The 23,965-nt window shown below is 44.5% G+C and overlaps 1 protein-coding gene across 1 annotated transcript; it reads left to right on the forward strand.

The window, feature by feature from the left end:
* The first annotated feature begins 245 nt into the window (after window positions 1-245).
* Window positions 246-23,800, forward strand: LOC6588798 (insulin gene enhancer protein isl-1). Its single transcript, XM_002014639.2, has 9 exons — window positions 246-904; window positions 18,688-18,877; window positions 19,598-19,728; window positions 19,799-19,987; window positions 21,969-22,089; window positions 22,156-22,318; window positions 22,386-22,601; window positions 22,679-22,865; window positions 22,932-23,800. Exons 1-9 carry the CDS (start codon window positions 766-768, stop codon window positions 23,246-23,248), a joined length of 1,653 nt encoding a protein of 550 aa, XP_002014675.1. The 5' UTR covers window positions 246-765; the 3' UTR covers window positions 23,249-23,800.
* The last annotated feature ends 165 nt before the right edge of the window (window positions 23,801-23,965 follow it).

Consider the following 23,965-nt stretch of genomic DNA (forward strand, 5'->3'; position numbering starts at 1 on the left):
CAGCGACGCAGCCCACAAACGCCATATAGCGGTGCTCTTCTGGCACGTGGGGGACTGCGCGAGTGCCAGACACGGCCGCATTTCGGGGTGACTGCTGCGTCGTCGTTGCGGTGTCGTCTCGGGCTGAATGGAACGACCGGTTTAGTCGTTCAGCATTCTCAGCACCGTTAGCATCGTACGAACGAAGCGCGTCTGTCTGTCGCACGTTTGTTGATCGTCGTCGTCGTCGTCGTTGTCGTTGTCGTCGTTCTCTCGTCGTCATCATCGTCGCTCGCACCACTCGTCGTCGGTGTCCGGAACACAGGCGCAACCACATCTCATTCGCCCCGGGCCACAAAAAAATCACAAACGTCGGGCAAGTCGGGTTGCCGTCGCCTTTTTGGATACGAAACCGAAACTCTTTTTACCTGGCTCCGGCTCCGGCTCCGTGTTACCTGTTCGCGTGTGCCGATCCATCGGAATAATCACCCAAAAAAGGAAGAATCATCGCGTAGAACGTAGAAGCAGTGTGTGTGCCAATCTCTAACTAAACTGAAACTGAATACAAGCAGTACCAGTGCCTTAAACGAGTTTCTAGAAATTCAGATTCATTCAGAGATCTCAACCCGAGAATACAATCCAAAATACTCTTTGCTCAATGCCCGAGACAAGGCAAAGGCAACGTAAATTTCAATATTTTTGAGTTTTTCCTTCCACACCCCCCACCCACACACCCACCCACCCCGTCTCGAGTGTGTGTTTGCCGGGGTTTTGTAAGCCAAATATATGGTAATGGCAGAGATTGGTGGCCATTTGGCTCACCAGCTACCATTGCACAATCACAACCACAATCAAACTGGATTACAGCCGTCGCTGGTGATGAACCATCACCTGGACTTGGATTGTCATGGGCATGATGTGATAAGTAAGTAATCAAAACCAATCAAAAGAACCCAATTCGTATTCCCAGGCAGTTTCTGGGGGCATCTTTTGAGGGACAAATCTGTTAAGAAACATCCACAAAAGTAGATGCGATTTCTCATATATTTCTAAGTACTTTAGATACCTTTAGATAGGCCCCTATTCGATACGTTTTCATCCTCTTTCTCGCCACTTTCCTATAAAGTTTCCCCCCCATAATATTAACCATGGACTATCCAATAATTGGACTATCAAAATACAAACCAACTACACCTCATTGCCTAGAATCAGAGCCAAGTGTTTTTCTGTGCCATATCGTTTACCGCTAATAAAGCTATTCAAACGAGTTAATGACTTATTTATAGCCCTTGTCGCAGTACCCCGAATAAAAATTGGCAAATTAAACTGTCATTAAAAAGTGAGCGAAGCCTAATCGCGGCGTAGTCACTGAACTGTAACTTTCTCAATCCATATGTTCAGAGATACTCGAACGTACAATGAAAACAGTTTTAGACATTAAAAGCCCATAAAAAGGTGTAATCACAGATGGTTTTGGTACAACATTTGGTTTGCCAATTATGTACGTACAGATCTGGCCTAAAGATCAGGGTTTTGGTGCTGTTTTGGGTTCAAAATTCAAAGTTTCGATAAAATGCTGTAAGGTTTAAGGGCTGTTGGAACTGAGAGCAAGTTTATGGGAAGACATTGAAAAAGGTGAAGCTTGTGCTGAACTCTTTCTTATGGTCAAGGAGAAGACCTCAGGGCTTGACATAAACGATCTTTACTGAATGTTTTATATAGGTATTACAAGATCAAGAAAATTTAATGGAAGATTCGTAGCTATAAAATAATTCAACTCAAGTTCCTCACGCGGTGTGCCAAAGTTTGCCTCGTAAAAAGAAATTTTAATTCTCTCTTTGACCTTATTGTGCGAGTTCTATCTGTGCGAATTACGGTCATGAACCGATGACAGATCAGACTTATCTTTGCAATGGGCTTTGCCTTTGTAATGGGCTTAGGACTTAACGCGACTCGGACGCCGCCGCCGCCGCCGATGGCAATAACTTTTAAATTATAGCTGTATTTTATTTTAAGCACAATTTACATATATAATATAGAAGCCAATTAACAGTTGAATGACATTTTAATGTTGAGCAATTAAAAGCGGTCAAGCCAACGGCAACAACAACAACAGCCCGAACGGCGAAATTATCAAAAATGTATCCCATGCGATTTAGTGTCGGGCAATTTTTAAACTAGACAAAAGTTGTTGTTAACCCGAAAATGCATTTTATAAATTCATAAACCAAAAGTGTCATTAAAAAATGTACTGCGTGAGCGTGCCAGAGGAATATGTTTTATTTAAATTTTATTTCGTGTGTGCTAAATTGTGACAAATGTTACGCCTGACAGTTGTCTAACCAAACCGAACAAAAGACCGCAACAAAAAAACAACAAAAGTTAACAACAAAAAATATCATAAAACATGAAAAATCATAATCATAAGCACAAATGCAACAAAGAGTGAGGGGGAGAGAGACAGAGAGACAGAGAGAGAGACGGCTATTTAATTATGAATGAATCTGGACACACACACACACTAAAGATACATAGATACATGCTGGCCATCTAACTGTGGAGCATTTAAATTGCATTGAAATTTTTGTAATTGTAATTTAAATTCGAATTAGTTTCGCTGCTAAATATTTGATGAACGGACATTTTAATTTGAAAACTTTTCGCAAAAGTTTTTCCCTCCCTCTCCCTCTCTCTCTCTCTCTCTCTGTCGCTGTCTGACAAAACTTTAAGTTTTAGTTTTTAGTGAAAACAATTTTTGTTTTTTGTTATTTTTTTTTAGCCCATCCTCTGGGCCGTTCCACTCTCTTTTTTGTTTTTGTTGGTTCAGTCGCAGTCCGAGCTGGAGGTTTTTGTTTGTTTATTTGATTTTTTGAGCGCTGTAAACATTTTAATGAGTTTTTCATGTCGCAGCCACCTCCCTCTCCCCCCTCCCCTCCGGCCACAGTCAACATGTCGCCGCTAACTTCTCAAGTAGTCGTTAAATTAATTAAATATAGTAGAAACAAAAAGAAAACCTTACAAAATGGCTGAAGCGTACTTTGCTTACACAAGATATCGAATATGGAATATGGAATATGAAATATGGAAAAACCAATGCATACTTCAGGGCGTTTCACTCACGGAATAGTTCTTCACGTTCGGGCCATAAAATAGTATAAGTTTATGCCGAAGACCATAAAAGATTGACAATTATTTGCGGCCATAAAAACGCTACGATTTTTATTTTTATGATTTAGCAATTAGCTGAAAATCTAAATAAAAATATAAAGAGTATCCAACAGATACTTCTTCGCTAATCGCATTTATAGTTATTTCATTTAAATCGTCCAGCTACTAAAATTAATCGTATGCTAATTAACATTTTTTTTTTTTTGGTTTTGGGTAACGTCAAAATTTTTTCGAAAGTTAATTGTGAAAAATTGATTGAGCAAATGCTTAGCCAATTCACCAAAACAAAAGTTGATATAATTTTTGAAACAATTTGTCAACTGTCAGACACCGAAATGCTGTGGGGGCCCCATATAAGGTTAAGTTGTTCGAATGTCCAAAGAGAATGGTACGGTGCTCGGACGAGAGTGATAGTCCAAGACATAGATCAACAACGGATCGTGGATCTCGGGGGGGATCCATGTCTATTTATAGATACGCCGAAACGTGAGTGAAAGGCATACAATACGAGCCATAAAATTAATTATATGACCATTCTAAACGAGGCTCGATCGATATTTGATTACAATTTGCTATGCATTGATTTTTCGTGGAGCATTTTATGGGATATATCGAAGGTTTCCCTTAGTCAAGGTTTTGGTTCAAACTAAGATTTTCTTAATATTCAATATTCAATTGTTTTCCATTTTGAATTGTGAAATATTCTGCATTGATGACATCACAAAAAGGGCCACACCCATTAGTGTGCCAAAGCCAGACACGACACTATCTATATTTTATGAGTTCCTATCGAAATTCCTGGTCGTTTTTTGCCTTCCCGTTTCCGGTCAGAATCCCTGCTGCTGCCTCTGGTGCTGCCTCTGGTGCTGCCTCTGGTGCTGCCTCTGGTGCTGCTCCTGCCTTAAGGGGTGTGATAAAGTTATTTAGGCGCAATCCATAAATTCCCGTACCAAAACAGAGACCCAAACGTAAATCCCAAAAGCTTATCTGATTTTGCACTTCGGGTCCCGGGCCGAACCGGGCCGGGCCTGGCACTAGATCAATATGTTATGGACAGAGTTGTCCCCGTACCTGGGACGGGACCCAAGACAGCTGTGCGCCTGCGCCGTGTGTCGCCTCCCAGGCATTTGAAATGCATTTGCACGAGTATCTGTGTGTGTGTGTGTGACAGAAGCAGACGGGGAACCCGAGACCCGAGAGAAACACACTTGGTCTAGAAGACAGTTGGCAGATATCAAAACATCAAGTCCAAAAAATCCCAAAAATCTGTCCCCTGTCCCCAGGTAAATTTTCGGGCCAGAGTTTTGTATTTTGGTTCTGTTTTTGTTTATTTTTGATGCCTCTGCTTTAATTAACAGCTCGTTGACTGGCGAAATTAGAAAATTATGCCTGGAATTTCCGTTCACAGATGAGCCAGTAATTTTGGGGGTCTGCTGATTAGCAAAAAACAAAGCAAAAATAGAGGAAAACGATAATGAAGTGGAGTGCCAATAATTGCTAAACTAGTTGATTGAGGGTTTCCCAATGAAAGAAGGAAAATGGCTATGAAATTGGATAAGAATTGGTTAATTTTTGGCTTTAATTGTGAAGAAGATTCTTTTCCTCATTCAGCTTTAAGGAAATGTTTAAAGTGTCACTGAATTATTTAAACTAAAGCCTTCGCCTTAAACTACATTTAAACAGTGGATTACAAAGCTGTAAAAGTAACCAAAAAGATTACATATCCCCTTCCAAAACATCTCTATTATACAATATAATTTGTATTCCATTTTCAACCGAAATATCTTAAAGCTCGGACCCTGCTCAATGACTCCGCAGATACTCTCTAACCTAATTAATGCACTTCAAGATATTCTCCCTTCCCCCCCCCCCCCCTTCGTCTGACCACCCCTGGAATTGGGCATATTAAAGCAGCCGACAACCTATTAAAGTGCAATTAAAATTTTTTTGAAATTCTGTTTTCAATTTTTTTTTTTTTTATTTTTTTTTTAAAGTTCATTCAAGGTGTCAGCGGCTTGTCAAGGTGAGAGCCAGGCGGCGGCTACTGTTTGCGCTCAGTCAGAAACGAACTGGAAAAAATATTAAATTTCAACTGGGGAAATTGTCAGAGAGAGCCCGAAGGGCGGGGGGGGGGGGGGGGGGCGACACGGCGAGACAGGGACAGCGAAACAGAGAGAGAGAAAGACTGTGAACTGATGAATGTTCAGGCCAAAAATTAGTTGAAACCAACCAAAAACCGGAAGAAGAGAGTAGTTTTCAAGGCCGAAGCTTAAGATACCCTGGAAGAATGAGGGTTCTTATAGAGATATAGGAATAGGAAGAAAAGCTATGAGTTATTTACATATATCCTGCGTCCAGGGGAACGAAGGGACTCTTAATGTGTTTAATCTTCGAAACTATCAGTAGTTTCTTAGAGACCTAAAGACCATTCATGTTTTTCGTTCTAAAACCTTAGGGGTAAGCGTTCTACTTACTCGGTTCTGTGCTGCGCCAACCCCCGGCTCACTCGCTTCTATCCGAAATAGAGATATGATGCTGATTCTTCCTTCGATGCTTATAGGTTATAACAGTGCCTACGCTTCTCATTTACAGAACTCTTCTGGTAGTCGTAATACCTTCTTTCAGAGTATCTATGTATAGCGACATGCCACGCCCGTTTATCGCGTGAGATGCAACCCGTATGGGTGATTGGGGAGTATCCGCGACTCGTGCCTCTCCCTGGGTTATCCTCCTCCCCCCTCCACCACCCCCACCCGCTCCCGCTGTGGCTCTGGTGGCTCCGAGGCTCTCCAAGCGCTCATTAAGAGTGCGGCGCGCTTTGCATTTCCCGCTGGGATTTTGGTGGTGGGGCAGAAGTTTAGTTTTCGGTGGCCGTTGAACACCCGCTGCGCCATATGACACCTACCTACCTTCTGTGGGAGTTAGTGTGTGTGTGCTCAGGTGCATTGGTGGCACCTAAGGGGTAGCGAAAGAGAGCCGGAAGAGGGGCAGTACAGAGAATTGCGAGCTGTCCCTTGTGTGGCATTTTGGCGTGTTGCATGCAATGCGGTGGCCACTTTAATGGCGTCGTTTTTAAAGCTTTCTGGCGAGGCATGCCTCTCCCCGCCTCGCCTCGCCTCGCCCCTCGGCAGAGGCACCTTTGCTGCTGCTGCTGCTCTTTATGAGTGTCATTTTTATAACCCTTGTTTTAATGACTAATTAAGCATGAAAGACAATAAAAAAAAACCCTACAAAAGTAAAGAAAGAACAACAAGAGGATGCTGCCTAGAAAAAACAAACTTTTATGTCTTCGATCTATAAAGTACCCAAGGAGGGACGGGGGAAGAGGGTAGAGGGCATGGAATCCCCTACCGATGAGACTTCAAATACTTGCCGCTGGCGTCAGCTGCCAGACGCCACTTGAGTACGGGCCCTACTTGAGGGTACACTCCACAGAACCCACTCCGTGTTGCACAATCTAACGAGTTCATTTTGCGGCCAAAAAAGAATTGAGATCAATGCCTGAGAGTGGTTTTCGTTGATATCTTGTTACATTCGAGGGGGTGGGCTCTCGCCTGGCTCTGGCCACTCAGGCCACACTTCAATGTCAAGTGTGTCTCGTCTCGTCGCGACTCGTCTCACCCATCAACAGGTTGGACCGCCTGCAGTGGCTCAGGCCCAGACTCCGATTTGAGCCGAAACCAATTTTGAATGTCGCGCCACGGGGCGACCCATTCAGCACTAGACGAACGACCCGTCGCCAGACAGTAGCCCGAGAGAGGCAATTACCGCTGCCTGACAATATTTTGACTCATCTCCGCTAACCAGGATATGGGATATGGCTCTGGCTGCTATATGGTTATGGTTTTTCTATGCATAACTAAGCCAGACCTACTTCTACCCCCCAGCCACTGCCACTGCCTCGGGCTCTGGCTCTGGCTCTACCTGTGCCTGCAGTCGTCTGGCCTGCGGCTCATTATGTCAAATTGAAATGTTGCCACACGGCCAGACAGAGAAGGAGAGTAAAGGAGATGGAGATGCGGCAGGGAAAAACAGGCCAAACACGTTGGCCTCTTTGGGCCTTTTATTTACGGCCAAATCACCGTTGGCCAAATACTTTGTGGTTGGAAATGGAAATTATACGACCATTCCTCTATGTAGATCAAATCATAATCAATGAAATTTTACACCAGACGCGACTGCAATGCAGAGGAAGTTGTAATTGTGCTCCAGTTTTCCAATCAAAAGAGGATGTGGGCTTAAAGAAGCCATCAAAAAAGTTATGGTAATTGAATACAAAGTGCATTAATGGCCGAAACCCCATCCTAACGCTGACCATTTCCTTATTCAAGGAGACTTTTCTCCAAGAATTCCTTGCACCTCTAAAGCACCTGTGAAAAGTTACACCTCCGATCAGTTTAAACCTGCAAGCCCCATCAAAACCCATGCCTCCTCCTACAAACCCCCAGGTTCAGGCGTTTTTTCCCTACTCTATTAACAAATGTGGCTCATTATGTCAAATTGAATTGTTTGCCTACCATCGGAGGAGTGCAGAAACGAAAAACGAAAATACATGACAGACCGAAGAACCGACCAAACAAGTTAAAGACTGGGCGAGAGATCTCTCAATGATTCCCCCCGTGACTTGACTTTATTTATGAGGAAGTTGGCGGCGAGCGTTTTGTCGCCGCCTAAAAGTGGGTAGCGGCCGAGGTAATACATCTTCCCGATACACCACCGACCACAGCACCGACCACACAGATCCCCACTGGGAAATGAATCATACGAAACGGGTATTGAGTGCGGAATGGAGTACTATACAACGCGATACTCATTCGCAACTAGTTCCTACAGAAAGAGTGGAGAGAAAGAGAGAGAGAGAGAGAGAGAGAGAGAGAGAGAGAGAGTTGTGGAGATGCAGAGAAGTAGAGCCATAAAGCAGGCCTACTTAAAATGCCATAAAACCAAACAATTTATTGGAGCGAAACCAAGATGCAAGGAGTCCGAGTGGAGTCCTCGAGACCTGCAATCAACGCGATTGGAGCTGGAGTCGGAGTCGATCTTTGGGTCTGTGTGGAATTGGTATTGGTATTGGAAACATGCCGCTGCGGTGCAACGCTCCTTTGAAATTCAAATTTTATGAAGCTCATTAAATATAAATTTGTCGTTCGGCTCTGCCACAGAATCGACTCGACTCGACTCGCCGATGCAGGCAGCCAGCCACAAGGCATGTCAACACAATGAGCCCGGGACTCCTCTCTCTGTGGATCTCTGTGGATCTGTGTGGATCTGTTGATCTCTGGATCAGTGTGTGTGTGTGTGTGTGAGTGCGACTGCGGTATACGACACCCAAATAAAATAATATAAATTAATTAACAAAACGAAGCCGAAATGAAGTTAAAAATTTGCATGAACACAGGCCCAAAGCCTTTGGCGGTCGGCGCGGCGGTCTTCTCATCGGGTTTGCTCTGTTATTTTGGAGTTGCGTGTGCGTAATCGGTCCGAGGGGGTCGGTGTAGGGGCTTTAAATACTCTAGGGTCAGGGGGGGAGGAGGCAGCAGGACCCCAACGATTGTTGTTGGGTGGGGAAGGGAGAGAACCAGAGCTGGAGCCAGAGCCAATACAACGCGTTAAATGGGCAACTCGATCTTCGAGTGCCATAAAGCAGGCGGCGTCTTTTAATGAGGTCTTAAGTTTTTATAACGGTGTCGATGCATCTGTATATGGGAGGGGGGGGAGGGCATCGTCTAGGGGACACACCTTGGAGAGCGAGAGGGCAGGAATTTCCAATAAGGAACAGGAATTTCAATTAATCTACAATAAAAGTAATTTTTACTGAAAGAAACTTCAACGGGCATCAGTCAAAAGTATCTTTAAAAGTATGCCAGGATGCTTTAAAACCTTTCGTTGATTAAATCTTCAAAAATACCAAAAGTACCAAAAGATATTCAAATACTTAGCCTGTTTGCCTGGGTCCCTCTCTGCTAAGCCTCTTCGAGCCCATAAAATACATACCCAAAATGGTTCACGAATCCTTGGGCAACTCAAGCGAAATTAATATAAATCTGCGGCTTTGGGCATGTAGCATGCCACAGCAGAAATAGGTAGAGCACCGCACAGGCACCGCACCAAAACAGCAGATACCGACACTACGAGTACAACTACAAGAACACCACCAACAACAACAACAGCCACAGACAGGCGGAGAGACGGACATACAACGACAATGTTCAAGTGCAAAAGGGGCACGCATGCGCGGCAACAGACAAACACGGCGGGGAATTCGTGGCCAGGAGGAGTAGGACCCGGAGATGGTGTCAGCAGTGGAGCAGTGGAGCAGGGATGCACCTTTTGTGTTGTCATGTTTGCGCAATATTTGCGACAAATAAAGCATAAAAACTGTTAAAGTTCACACGCATCAGGTCAAATATTTACACAAGAGCACCGCCGCCAAGAGACAACAACTAAAACACCAACAGAAACAACCCAGAACAACAACAGGGCAACACCAACAACACCAACAACTCCAACAACTGCGACATCAACTGCGACATCAACTGCGACTGCGACTCCAACAATATCCCAGCATACAAAAATGTGGCCAAATCGCACACATTCTAATTAGCCAAAAGCCAAATGCAATTTGTGATAAACCAAATGCAATAAAAATTAGTAGAAAGACAAAAATACAGAAAAATAACAAGAAAGGCAATCGAAGAGACGGCTAGTCGAAGGCTGAGATACTCTAGAAGAGTCATAGATTCATGTATAACAAGATACGGGATATCTTTCTATTATATACACAAGTTCTGGGTCGTTGGAGACGTCCCATGTTTCACTCATAACGGCGCGCGTAAATGAGCAAACCGAGTGAGCCTGGGGTTTGTGGCTTGAAAGAAGTGAATGCGTAGGAGGCTTTATATCAAACCCCAGTAAAGGGATTATCTTGGAAAATACTTCATTTTCGAATGACTGCTTCTATGGAAATTACTCTTAGTAGAATCTATAGATGTATACCTGTAAAACCGAGAACCTAGAACCTTCCAAAAACCCACCAACATGGCTATATCTACTTGGCTATTAATCCCTTCAAAGAATACGTAAACTCTAAGGATTCCGAAAGCCTGCCAAACACCCCATAAAAACCATCATACCCTCCAAGAGAGCATTCCAAAAAACCTGCAGAAAAACCACCTCAAAAATGGGAAAAAATTAATATGGTAAAAACTAGGAAAAACAACAAGCCAGCAAATAAATTGAAAAATTTGTTATGTGCCGCCGCCGCCGTCGCCGACAGACAAACTCGTTTCGATTCCATATAAAGGTTAAACTGCATTTTGAATTTCAACTTCAATTTCAATTTTCTTGTGCGTTTCTTTTCAGTTTTTCCATTTTGTTGCTGCTGTTGTTGTTGTTCCTCTCTTTAATTGCAGTCAAATCAAAGTCAGATTTTTGAGGAGATTTTTGTTGTTCATTACTGACATTAATTTGACACTTTTCTGAGTCTGAGCCGTGAGCCGTGAGCCGTGAGCCCTGGGCTCGCTCGCGCGCAGACAATGAAATGAAATGAAATGACGGCCCTGACTCTTAACGTGGCTTTCTCCCCTGGATAGGAGGAGGAGGAGGAGGGGGGAGGAGGAGTGGAGGAACCCCTACCTACAGACCGATGAGAGGGGGCGCCTTGTGTTAAAACACCATAAATAAATGTCGCCCGCTTATCGCCAAGAGAGAATCCTGCGTCGGCGTCTGGCTCTGGTTCTGGCTGTGGCTGTGGCTCTGACGGCCCCTCCTGCCACTGCCACTCCAACTCCATTGAAAGACAAATGCGTTGTCAACGCAACCTGCCTAATAACCCATCATGATCATCACTTAACCCAACGACGAACGGCCGAACGGCCGAACGGCCAGCCCAAGGTGGAACAAGAAGCTCAAGAGGCGAGAGAGTCCCGGGACTAGGGCTCGGGTTCGGGGTTCTAAGTCGGGTCTGGGAGGAGGAGAAGGCTCAGGAAAGACACTATCGCCTCTTGTCATCTGTCGGCGACACGCAGCAGAGGAGGCAAGTCTCTCCAGTCGGAGGCTGAGGCCGGAGGCCGGAGTCCGGAGTCTCGCGTCCGAGTCGAGTGTCTGCATCGGCATTTTGTTTTCTGCTGCATCTCTGCAGCCGCCACTGCCGCCGCCACCACCGACACACAAAAAAGGTCATTTCCGTTCTTATGCTTGCAACATCTCTCTCTCTCTCTCTTGCTCTCTCTGTCTCTGTCTCTGTTGTGGCATAAATTGTTGCAGGCCCATGTCCATTTTGAGTCCAGGCACTCTTTGATGTCGCGACTTCAACCAGCCAGCAGCCAACGATGGCATCTTGTGGCCTCAGTGGCAGCGGCAGCAGCGGCTTCTACCACCGGTCTCTCGTCTTGTCTCGTATTCAAATTTGGCTTCAATAAAACGACAGCCAACACCACACCAGCACCAAGCAGCAACCACAGTGAACCAACAACAACAACAACAACAACAACGGCCACATTCAGTTAGCTGCGACGGCCAATTCCAAAATCAAACACTTCAAAGTGATTGCCTGGCGGCGGCTTCTTTTGGTTGTATGATTTTTTTTCCACTCTCCCCCCACCCCCTGCCGCCCCAGCCACTGTTTATTGTTGATTTTTTTTTAACAGATTTTTTTTTATATTTTTTGTTGTCGAGGAGAAGAGTCAGTTTGCATTGATCAGTTATTGGCTGCGCTTACACAAGGGAGATGGTGGCGTGACACGAGCAAAGGTTTTCGAAGATGGCAGATCTGCAGATACATGCCCAAAGAATGAAGCGAAAGATGGGTCAGAGTCGAGGACTTATGGGATGCTCAAAAGTATCTAATAATCCATTCCTTCACAGAGAAGAATACCAGAGAATGTGGACTAGAATACAAAATAAGTAAAATTCACTTAAATTTAAAAATTACTCCATTAAAAAGTCTTTTCAATACGTATCACATTTCATTTAAATATAAATCACTTCGAATTAAATATTATATATTAAATTTGTGGGAAATATATTTAATTTAAATGGGAGAATATTCAATTTAAATATGAAATATATATCTATTAAATATTAAATTAATCTAGATCGAATATTTGCCTATAAATCGCAATCTCAATTTAATTGAAAATACTTACATTGAAATATTTCCACTCTCGGGAAAATATATTGTCATCAATATTTAAATCTAATTGTATCTAATCGACTCTCAGGTCTGTTTTCTGGGAGATCCATACTCTCGAATCCATTCCATAGAATTGGAATTAAATTTCTAATTAAAATCTTATTGCCAGTACGGGTTTTTCTACGATTAATTTCTCCACTTGCTCTAATATGTGTTCGAATTTTATTCCAATTACTTCTACACGAAGTGTTTCAACAATCGATTGCAATCAACATTTTCCAGCCTGGTTTTCCCCATCTCGAATTGACCTCTGCCCCACCCTCCGAGGCGGCCAGGTGGCTTCTGTTAACCCCTTTTTGGTTGTGTTTTGTGTAATTAATTAGGCAAATTCATATACAGACAGAAGCCCAGACACAGAGCGACAGCCCAGCGAGAGGGAGAGAGGGAGGGAGCGAACAGGTCTGCACGGGAGACCGAATATCGATCGAGAAAACTCGATGTTTTTGGCTGGGCCCTGAAGCAAAATTAAGATAATGTTGTCCATTGTCAAAGCAACTGCACTTAATTAAGCCAACTTAAGGCCAGCATGCGAGTAAATGTATAATTGAGAGTATCGAAAGTCGATGGGCAAACAAATCAAAAACCGCAAAACTTCCTTTGAAGCAGAAAGACAAGAGCAAGGATTGTCCGTCACTGAATGAGTGAGTGGAGGAGCAGCAGCCCACGCTGGCTGGCGAGACAATAGCCAGGGCCAAGCCAAACAAACAAAACATGGCCTAATCAGTGGCCACACTCCCCCATCCAATGCCCGCCATCCTTTCGGGGGCCCCTACCTTTCTGGTTCTCTCCTTTTTCGGTATCTACAAAATTGATGAGTCTGTCAAAATGTGAATTCGAATTGTCCGGCCAGAGCGGAGTGAATGTGTGAGTGAATCTCTGGCCGAGTGAGTGGCTGTACGAGTGTGTGTGTGTGTGTGTGGTGGCCGGGCAGGGCAGGGCACGTGTTCCAAAGGGTCGTGGTCGTGGTCGTAGTCGTGGTCCTCGCTGCCGCCTGTCATCATTAATTTTTTAAATCGTTCCCCGAGTCACAGGTAAACCGAAAAACAGCGAGAAATGAATGAAAGGAAGCCCACAAAACCAACAGAAACTTCTTCCAGGAAAAATGACAAATTTTCCAAGAAGTCACGCGCTCTGCTGTGTCTCTCCCCCCCTCCCAATCTCTCTACTACTACTTTTTTATGAGCATGTGAAATTCCTAGTTAAATCCAACAGAAAGCGGCACTTGCTATCCATCTACCAATCCCCCCCCCCAAAAAAAAAGGAGAAAAAAAACACCATCCAACGAACGATTGCTGTGTGACTGCGCTTTGTATTTGCCTTATAACAAATATGCCATAAATCAAAGAGGAACGGAATGGAGCCCTTTACCTTGCCACAGACTACAGTGCCTCCTACCTCCCTCCTACCTCGTACCGCCTACCGCCCCGCCATGTGGCAAAGACACAAACAGTAGTTGCTTTTGAAATCGCGCCCATATCCGGCGGAGCTTCCATAATTTTTTTGTGGTCTTTGAGGCCGGCCCCAAGAGTAGGGAGACAGAGACCCAGAGACCCTGGCCCTGGCCCTGGCCAAAACGTATCTTATCGATGCTTTGCATTTTGCATGTTGCCTCTTGTCCGAGCAACAGCAACAAGCTGGCGGAGATGGGGTTGGGGCAGCACCAGAAGATGCTGCTGGGCAGCCATTGCCTTCCAGTTGGAGCCCCACTGCTGTCCATGTGTGAGTGCGTGTCAAGTATCTGTATCTGTGTGCGTGTGTGTGTGTGTGTGTGTGTGTGGAACCTGGTTGATTTGACTGCAATTTTACTTGTTCTCCTCATTCCTCTCTCCCTCTCCCTCTCTCTCTCTCTCTCTATCTCTGTCTCTCTCTCTCATCTTGTTCCCTCTTTTGGTCTTTGAAAGATTGCCGCCACTGATAAGGAGCCGGCACCGAGAGAGGGGTGTGGTGGGGGTTTTTGGGGTTACCAACACACATGGTGGGCGTTTCCTATACGTATATTCCACGTACTAGCTTTGATATGTTTATTGCTTAGCCTTCCATTGAGGATGTCCACCCAAAGATCATAGTTCATCGAGAGCATCATCCTCCTACGAGTATCAAATCCATCATTAAGACACGAACACCCAACGAAACTCGTGTCTGTTAGATAAAACTGACTTAAAGATAGTTTAATTGGTGGAGGAATAGCCAAGGCTAAAGATTGGGGAAGATACTTTTACATAAAAGGCATTGAAAAGGCATACAGAAAGGTGGGGAGGTGCTCATTCCCTGGAAATTCGCTACAAGTTTCTCAAAATTTCCCTGTTATACAAATTATTCTCAAAGAATAAGAGTTCTAGTTGTAAATCAAACAGAAATGAGACCAAGTTCACTTCCATCTATGAGAGTCGCAAAATTACTGATTCGAAAACATCAACTTTGGGTCCCTATATCTTCAGGTTTATCCAATCTATCGTTACAAATCAAAATTCCTGTGAAAGGTTGTACAATTCTCTTTTGAATCTATTCATTTTTATGGCTATCGTCTTTTCAGATGCCGAGTAAAAAAGATAAAGGGGATTTATGGCAAAATCCAAGGATGAGGAAGTTCTCTACTCATCCAGCCCCACAACTTGATCACCAAAAGTTCTAGAATAGGTTCTTCCTAGCTTTGGTGGTTCCTGGCATGGAATATTCTTGAGGGACACACCCCTATAGGTCCTAGGGTTATCCTGTGTCTGAATGCCGCAAATGTTCAATCACTTTAAAGCCAAGAACGTGGCCAGCCCCAAAAAGCACTAGATATTCAAACGACTTTAAGTACGGGTCATATCCGCAGAACAGGGCTCGGCCACAGCTGTCTCTATTCGCACTCTCTTTTAGCCATGTCCGACAAGGTTTTTGCCTGATCACAGAAAAAATTACATCATATGCGAGTACATGGCAGCAAAAAAAAGAAGAAAAAAAAGAAAAAGGTTGAGGAGGTCAAGAGCAATCGACAGACACCCCTTCGTGAGGCAGAAAAGGTGCGGCCATTAAACATTTAAACACCTTCGCCATAAAAACTTGAATTCGCTCGTTGGCCAAGATCAAGTGCCTTGGAAAAGCAGCAGCCAGTTGTTTAAATGAAAAAGATACATACATATGTATATACAAATGTATCTACGAGGATGTATCCCCAAAAGAAGAGGCGAAAGACCGAGACCGAGGCAAGAGTGACAGGCAAAAATTGGAAACACGCAGCTTGTGAAGCGTTTTCCTCGTTAAAAGTGAAAAAGCCGCAGTAGCCGCATGTGCCCCACGCAGCAGCAAAACCCTCTCCCTCCCTGCCTCCCTACCCCCTCCACTCGACCGAAAGAAAAACCGCCGACACAGTCGCAAAAATTCATAGACGACAACACGAGAGACAAAATTGCATTTTGGTCCAATGTGTGCCGCATGGCAGTAAAAAACACACACACCAGATGGAACCGCGACGCGTCAACCCCCAGTCCAAAAAAAGAAAAAAACGAGAAGGAAAGAGAGGGAGGAGGAGGAGGAGGAGGATTGGCAGGCAGGCAGGGAGGTGGTGGGGAGGGGTTTTTTTTGGGGGGGAACCAACAAAATGGCAACATAACATGCAAAAGATACGCCACAAAAGCGGAAAAACCCCCCCATGAAACGGAGGAAAAGATACACACAGGCGCAGGAGTTGCGCTTAAATTCCCATTACAGCCATAATGGCTGCGGCTGTGTGTGTGTGTGTGCAGGAGAGTATCTCTCTGTGTGTGTGTGTATGCGTAAGTGTGCGTGTGGATGAGTGGGTGGCAAAAGAAAAATGAAAACGAACTGCGCAGGATCATTAAGGCAGCTCCAGCGCCAGCCCCAAACTCAACCTCAAACCCAAGGAGTAAGCAATACATAGATCCCCAAAAAACACACACGGATACACACACACACATACAGGAGGCAAACAATGCGAAATGTCAGATGAAGGAACACAAAAGATACACGTACGGGAGGGCCAACTGAAATTTATACAAACAGAAACGAAACGAAACGAAACGCACACCAGAAAAACGAATGAAACGCACAACAAAAGAAGCTGCCAAAAAAAAAAACAAAAAAAAATGGCTAAAATGGTGGCCCCAGCACACGCACACTTACGGGCAAATCACACACATGTCTATATGTCTATATAGGGTAGCATTATATAGCAGGAAAGCACAACAAAAACAACAAAAAAAGGCGCACATGCCCCCAAGCCAAGGCTGACGGAGAGGGAGATTGAAGCCGAAGCAATTGGAGGCTGAACATGGAAGTAAATGCTGACTGTCTGTCCGTCCGTCCGTCTGTCCTCCAGTCCGTCCTCCAGTCTCCCCATCTGTCTGTCTGTCAGTCGGAAACTGAAACACTTGGAGCTTGAAAAGCAACAAATACCAAGTACTAAGGCTTTTCCTTTTTGGCTTTGAAGCAGCTTAAAAATACCCTAAAAATTGCTAAACGAATTTATGACTAAATGTTGATGAGAGCAGATGTGTTTCAACCACAAGTTTTGGGGATATTTAAGGTATGACTGGTTCACAAAGAGTAGGTCTAAAAGTAGGAAAAAAAGGTCTTTGGTTTGGGATATTGATTGCTGATTTTCATGATGTTTAACGAGCAATAAATATATACATATATTTACATTATTTATGTGGAAAAAGGTTACCATTTTTTGAAATCCCAAAAATCATAGAATTTATTTATTAAATCAATATTTCTTCAAAATAAACCCAAGGTTTTGATGTATAATAAATCTATAAAATGAATTCTTCTTTTTATGCAATGATTCCAGAGGAAATATACTTTTTTAAACCAATTACAACTTCTAATGATTAAACAGTATTTTGATACTATGCCAATAGCTTTCCAATCCCTTAACACCCTGCCAAAATGGCCATACCCCACCAATAAGGGTATTTACAAAAAAATCGGCGAAAAAATAAGGAAAAGAATATACAGAGAGAGAATGAACAACAACAACAACAACGATATCGGACAACGGCAGCCAGCAACTTGTCTGCTCCGCCTTTATAAATAATTCATGTGTAGCTACAGCGAGTGCGAAAGATACGCAAGATACTACCCGTGCATATAGACACCACACCACACCGCACCGCACCACACCCCACCCTGTACTCCTCCTCCTCCTTCCGGCCCCATGCGCCCCTAACCACTCCCCACACACACAGATACACGCAGCCACGTTTAAAGATACTTTCGTACAGCAGCAGCAGAGGCAACAGATACAGATTTTATGCTGGTGTGTGTGTGTGTGTGGCGATGGGCTGGCGGGGCAACGAAACATTTAAAACGTGCTAAACGCGCGTCAAAGTTTTTCTTAATTTTTCAACAGCAGGAAAAAGTTTCTTTTTTTTCCTCCGCCAAGGATTACAGCCAGCAGCACATATTTACTGGGAAGGGGAGGGTAGGAATGTACGAGGGGGAAAAAGAATATATGGTACGAGTACGACTAAGAGTATCTTATAGAGTGGCATGCTGTGTGCTCTGCTCTGCTCTGCTGCCTTGTACATAATGTGGCAATCATTGCATTGATTTTTTTTTTCCTTTCTTACTTTTTTTTTGCGCCAGCAAAAGTTTTGGGGTCAAAAAAAAAAGTACCAAGATGAAGTAGCTGTAAAAATACACTCGAGAAAAATATGGGGTATATTTGCAGAACTATAGGGACTCGATATGGAGTAGAAACATGTATTAAAAGTGGATATTTCCATAATTTAATGTATATCAAAAAATGTATCTCTTTCTACAATAGATACTGTATCTGGGCCTCAACAGAGAGGGAAAAGTGTTCAACTTAAATACTGGAAAATGGCTGCCTGGCTTGTCCGGGATTTATGAATTTTTCAAATGTTTTCTCTTCAAAAAAAGAAAGCAGGGAGGAAAAAGTTTTTTGGCAGGAAAAGTTTTTCGGTTTTCGGTAGGTCCCAGGCACCCCAGCACTTGGGTAAACAGGGAAAACTCAGATTATTTGATAACAGTTTGTTAATTAGCGCTGTCTTTGGCTCTCGGTCGCTGTCTCCCTGGCTATTTGTTTGCGTTTCCGAGGCATAATTGGCAAAATGAATTTAAGTTTTGGCCCAACAAAAAACTGCAGAGCCAGGAAAATTGCAAATTGAACAGGGGGCGGGGGGAGGGACTTACTGGCAACTACTTTTACCGCCGGCAATTGGGAAACTTCTATTTTTAGCTTGTTTTTGATTAGGTATTCCTTCTGAAATTGATTTCTATTGAATAATAGATGCAAGGAGAAGCCTGTGGTGCGCCCCCCCCAAACCCCACCTTCAAATATAGATATGATATTAAATTGTATTCTCTCTTTTTTGCAGAAAAACAACGTTTATCGCATTGCGTTGGCTGTGGCGGCCAGATCCACGATCAGTATATATTGCGCGTGGCACCCGATCTGGAGTGGCATGCGGCGTGCTTGAAGTGCCAGGAATGCAGGCAGTTTCTGGACGAAAGCTGTACGTGCTTTGTGCGTGACGGCAAAACCTATTGCAAGCGTGATTATGTTAGGTATGTAAAGGACGCCCAACCCCATGACTCCTCTTCCCCAAGAGCCCCATTCAGCCCCCACCCACCCGCACACGCCTCATGTCATGCGCTGGGCCTTTTCGTTTCCAATTGTAGCATCAGTCCGGCCACCGTTTGTCCGCTTTTTTTGTTAGCCAGCCTTGTTAGCCCAGGCAATTAGAGTGATGATGCCAACACGCCGAGGCAGCCACATTTCTGTTCTAATCAACAGATGGTGGTCCAGTAGCATCGGCAGCAGGCACTTGGCGGGGGTTTCATCATCGCTAAATGTATGACGTGCAATAAAAAGTTGTTTGCGGCGGTTTTTTTTTCCCCCCCAATAAAGGAGGACCGACCGACCGGCAACGTCGCAACTATTTGCCATGCAAATCTTTGAATAATTGATTAACACGTGCAAAGCTATAAATTAACACTTTTCCACACACACATATATCTATCGTATACGTATAACCGAATTGAATACGAACAAATGATTGATGAACACAGGGCACACAGCACACAGTCATCGTGGCTGTTGTCGGGGCGGCGGCGGTGGCGGCGGTCACAAAAGAATTTCATTTTATAGCCATAAACAAGGTAGAGCTATACCCATGCTCATCTCCTACCCATCTCTCCCGATACCGACTTTGACCAAATTCAAGGCTGTTTACAATCATCGTCTAATCATGGGATCTTCTCTGTTCTCATTTTTTGTCGTTTCAGGTTATTTGGTACAAAATGTGATAAATGCGGTAACTCCTTCAGCAAAAATGATTTTGTGATGCGGGCCAAAACGAAAATCTTTCACATTGAGTGTTTTCGCTGTTCGGCGTGTGCGCGACAATTACTGCCAGGTAGGAATCGAGAATCTACACCTCAAATATGTACCTTACTCATTGTTTATTTGAAAACCGAATTTTTCAGGCGATGAATTTGCGTTACGTGATGCTGGGGCCCTGTATTGCAAGGAGGATCACGACGTGCTGGAGAAATCATCGCAGAGCAGTCTCACCTCCTCCTCGGTGGAGAGCAACAACAATATTAGCAGTAGTAACAATAACAACACCAACCTTAGCAATAACAACCATTCCAGCGAATTGGGTTCAATGTCAGGTGAGTGCCAGTTTCGGTTTCAGTTTCGAACTTGATTTTGTTCTTGAAGAAGTGTGCTCTTAATGAAGCAAAAAAGATTCCCAAATACTCGACTCGAGTGGGTTTAAGACTCAGTAATAGTTATAGAAGAAGTACTGTCTTAGTTGGTGTTTACTCAAAAGGGTTGGGCACAGATTCAAGGAAAACTCTTAGACCAGGGAAAGATTCAGAAATACTTTAAGAAGGGTAGGACTGCTGTACTTCCTTCATCCCTTCTTATCGGCCATGGGGGATGCTTCTATTGTGTGAAAGTCTCTCCCTCTCTCTTTGTTTTGGCTTTCAGTAACTAGATATTCGTTCATTAGTTGCCCAAATATTATGATACAACCATTGTTGTTTTTGGAGCCCATATTAAGAGTCATTCATCAGGTTAATTGGTCTCGAAGTTATTAGTTTTTAGAGTTTCCATTAACCCCGATTATTGTAAGGAAGAATCACACAGTACCTTGCAGAAGGTAGAAAGACTTATCTTATTACTTCTTCGCGTCCCAGAACACAGCCCAAGTGCCTCTACTTAGCCTATATTTTATGGGTCTTAGATAGTCGACTCCTACAACTCCTCCTGCAACTTCCACTCTCTAATTGCAATGGCAAAGAGCACTCCCATCTAAGTAGCTCCGACTCCGAGTCCCCCGAAAAGATTGCCAATCCTAATTAGCCCAAATTGGTCGGGCGAATGGCATAGTGGCACTATGACTGGGACTCTGTGGCTGCCACATAGTTCGGCATCGCACAAAAGCGTTGCCGTTCGTGTTTTATTCTTAGAAAAACAGCGTTACATCCTTGTAAGTGATAAAGTGTCAATAGACATCGGCAAACGTCAAACAATGTACGACAATTGTCAAACCATATCGTCAACATAATCTCATTGTTTAACCTGAACGAAGGAGACAGAGACGGAGACGCAGACAGAGAGGGAGACAGAAACGGAGAGAGAGGCAGAACCTTATCAACATGGGGCGGCGTTGTCAAACGATGCCAAAACGTGTGTGGCGTAGAAAGAGATAGATGCAGGCACCCATGCCCCCCAAGCCGTCCCCCAATTTGCAAAAGGTACAGGGGGATGGGGACGGGGGAGAGTGGTTCCAGCCAGCTGCCAGTTGGGGCAAACACAAGCCTGAGAGACTCGGAGCTGCATTGAAGCGTTCAAGCGGGCAAACATTGACAAGCAACTTCTTGGGAATTGGATTTCTGTTTGACTGACTTCGATCGTCGATCGTATGATCAATCAGCCTTCGCCTGCGGTACTCCCATCCTAGGGTGCCATACACCATTCATAGTTCCACTTGTTGGTTTATTTTGTGTTTGTGTTCAACTCGAAAACGGCATGCAGTCTAGTCGAGTGTTTGCCAAACCACGACGGCCCCCATCCACGGTGCGGTGACAACGCTTTGAAGTCCCCGAGAGCCATGGAGGATCGCGCTTCAATTTGTATAAAAGTTTTTGCCAATTTGGCAGCCAACAGGCCACCCCACAGGCTGATAAGGAGATGGAGCAACACCGGCCCCGATAGACATCCATCCATCGATCGATCTATTCTTCGGTTTCGGTTTCGATTTCTGTTTCGGTTTGGTTCCGTTCCGTTGCGATCTTCATTGATCGAAATTAGATAACAACTTGTTCGGGGGTTGTGAAACACGACTTAATTATCATCCTATCGGCTGTACGATCGGGCACAAGGCAACGCGTGTGCAGAGAGAGCTCTTTGATCTCCATTCGCCACATTTGGCGATATTTTTGGGTGCAATTGGTACTCGAAGACCCAGCCACAACAATACAACCTAACAGAAAACAAATAGAACGGAAAGAAAGAAAGATATTTTGGAGGGCAAGAGCAAGAGCAAGAGCAGGTCGCAACAATTTATCAAACGGCACTTCAAAGTGTTTTTCCTTTTGCCAAAAATAGCAAATAAATTGATCATATCTTTCTCTCTCTCTACAGATTCTGGCAGCGAATCGGGCTCACATAAAAGTATTAGGGAAAAACGACCCTCGGGTCCATCGGATGGCAAGCCAACGCGAGTTCGGACCGTGCTCAATGAAAAACAACTGCATACACTGAGGTAAGGATCTGATTAGATATTTTCTGTTTTTAAGTCATCATTCAATAACTCAATGAACTTCTGTAGAACCTGCTACAATGCTAATCCGCGACCTGATGCGCTCATGAAGGAGCAACTGGTTGAGATGACAAGCCTCTCGCCGAGAGTCATACGGGTCTGGTTCCAGAACAAGCGCTGCAAGGACAAGAAGAAGACCATCCAAATGAAGCTGCAAATGCAACAGGAGAAGGTATGTCCACACCCAGCCGTATAGCCTAGCTCTATAAACGATCAATAAGATGGTTTATCGATTCCAGGAGGGTCGCAAACTCGGCTACGGCGCCATGCAGGGCATCCCGATGATCGCCAGCTCGCCGGTGCGCCACGACTCGCCGCTCAATCTGCAGGGTCTGGACGTGCAGACATATCAACCGCCGTGGAAAGCCTTAAGCGATTTTGCCCTGCACGCCGATCTCGACAGCAATGGAGCAATCAATACGCACACACCTGCATTTCAGCAGCTGGTCAATCAGGTAAGATATCCACACCCCATAGCTATCCGGATAACTTATTTAGTTACTAAATTCCACAATTATAAACTATTCTATAGATGCATGGGTACGATCTGAATGGAATGCCAGTGCTGCCGCCACATCCGCCACAGGGACCACACCCACCGCCGCCGGGCCAGCAAATGAACGGGCCGCCCGGCGGCAGCAGCATGGACTCGGGCATCACCTCGCACCACCATCCGGATAGCACGGACTCGTATGTCACCTACCTGGAGAGCGATGACAGTATGCAAGGCAGTCCGTAGACCAATTCGAACCGAATCTAATATCAGCTTCTTTTGTTGCTCCCAGAATCCAAACTGGCGCTGACACCGTCATCCTCGTCATCGGCATCGGCTGCCACATCGATCTCCTCGCCGCCATCGTCCACGTCGGCGGCCACTGGCGGCGTCGGCGGCGTCGGCGTCGGCATCGGTGGCGGTGGCAGTGGAGTTGTGGGTGTTGTTGGCGTAGGAGTCGGCATGGGCGTGGGCATGGGCATGGGCATGGGCATGGGCGGGGTCGGTGTTGGTGGTGCCGCCAATCAGTCGGCCACCGAGCAGCTTATGCAAATGCTCCAAAAAGTGACTGGCTCCGGCGGTGCCCCGGCATCCCATGCGGTGCTTTGAGCTCTGGCAAGGGGCAAGGGGCGTGCCGCAGACATCCATGACGCAGGCTCCTGCTGATGCAACAGACAGAGAGAGAAAGAGAGAGAGAGAAAGATAGTGGAGGAAGCAGAGAAGAGCTCACGGGCTTTTTTGGGTTTTGTGCAATTTCCGCGGCTCGGTTTGGGGCTTTTCCCCCTCCTCCGTTTCCCGTTTTCCCCTGTTCAATTTTTGTAAACTATGATTTGTATTTTGTAACTTTATTTTATTCTGTTTGATTCGGTGCCAAAAAATAGTCTGTAGGCCGTTGGCATTTCGCTGGCTAAAGGGAGGATTATCATATCTGGTTCTGGCTTTGGCTTTGGCTTTGGCTTTGGCTCAGTTTTGACCCTTTTTTTTTTGTTATGTAATATACAGTTTTGTTGTTGAGTTCCGTGTCAAAATTCAATTAAAACAAAAATGCTCACACACTTGAAAAGTTTTAACAATAATTTTTGCATTAACAAAACGAAAAAGAAACTCGAAAAAACCACACACAAAAAATATTATTGATAAACGAAAAACAAGTTACTGCGCATCAAGTAGGGAATTTCATTAAACGAAACAATTTGTACATAACTTTTATAAATATATATATATAAATATAAATATATTTTCATTCAAAATGCAAAACGATTCATAGACATTCAATCAGAAAACGAAACAAAAACAAAAAACGAGGTAAAACGAGAAATTGACTAT

This window comes from Drosophila persimilis, unplaced genomic scaffold, assembly GCF_003286085.1.
Source record: "Drosophila persimilis strain 14011-0111.01,24,50 unplaced genomic scaffold, DperRS2 tig00000191-arrow-pilon, whole genome shotgun sequence".
Taxonomy (NCBI): domain Eukaryota; kingdom Metazoa; phylum Arthropoda; class Insecta; order Diptera; family Drosophilidae; genus Drosophila; species Drosophila persimilis.

Bases quoted from the DNA above. Each gene is read 5' to 3' on its own strand.
- LOC6588798 (XM_002014639.2), top strand. From the start codon at position 766: ATGGTAATGGCAGAGATTGGTGGCCATTTGGCTCACCAGCTACCATTG. The intron at 19,988-21,968 runs GTGAGTGCCAGT...CTCTCTCTACAG, and splicing joins CGAATTGGGTTCAATGTCAG to ATTCTGGCAGCGAATCGGGC. The intron at 22,319-22,385 runs GTATGTCCACAC...TATCGATTCCAG, and splicing joins TGCAAATGCAACAGGAGAAG to GAGGGTCGCAAACTCGGCTA.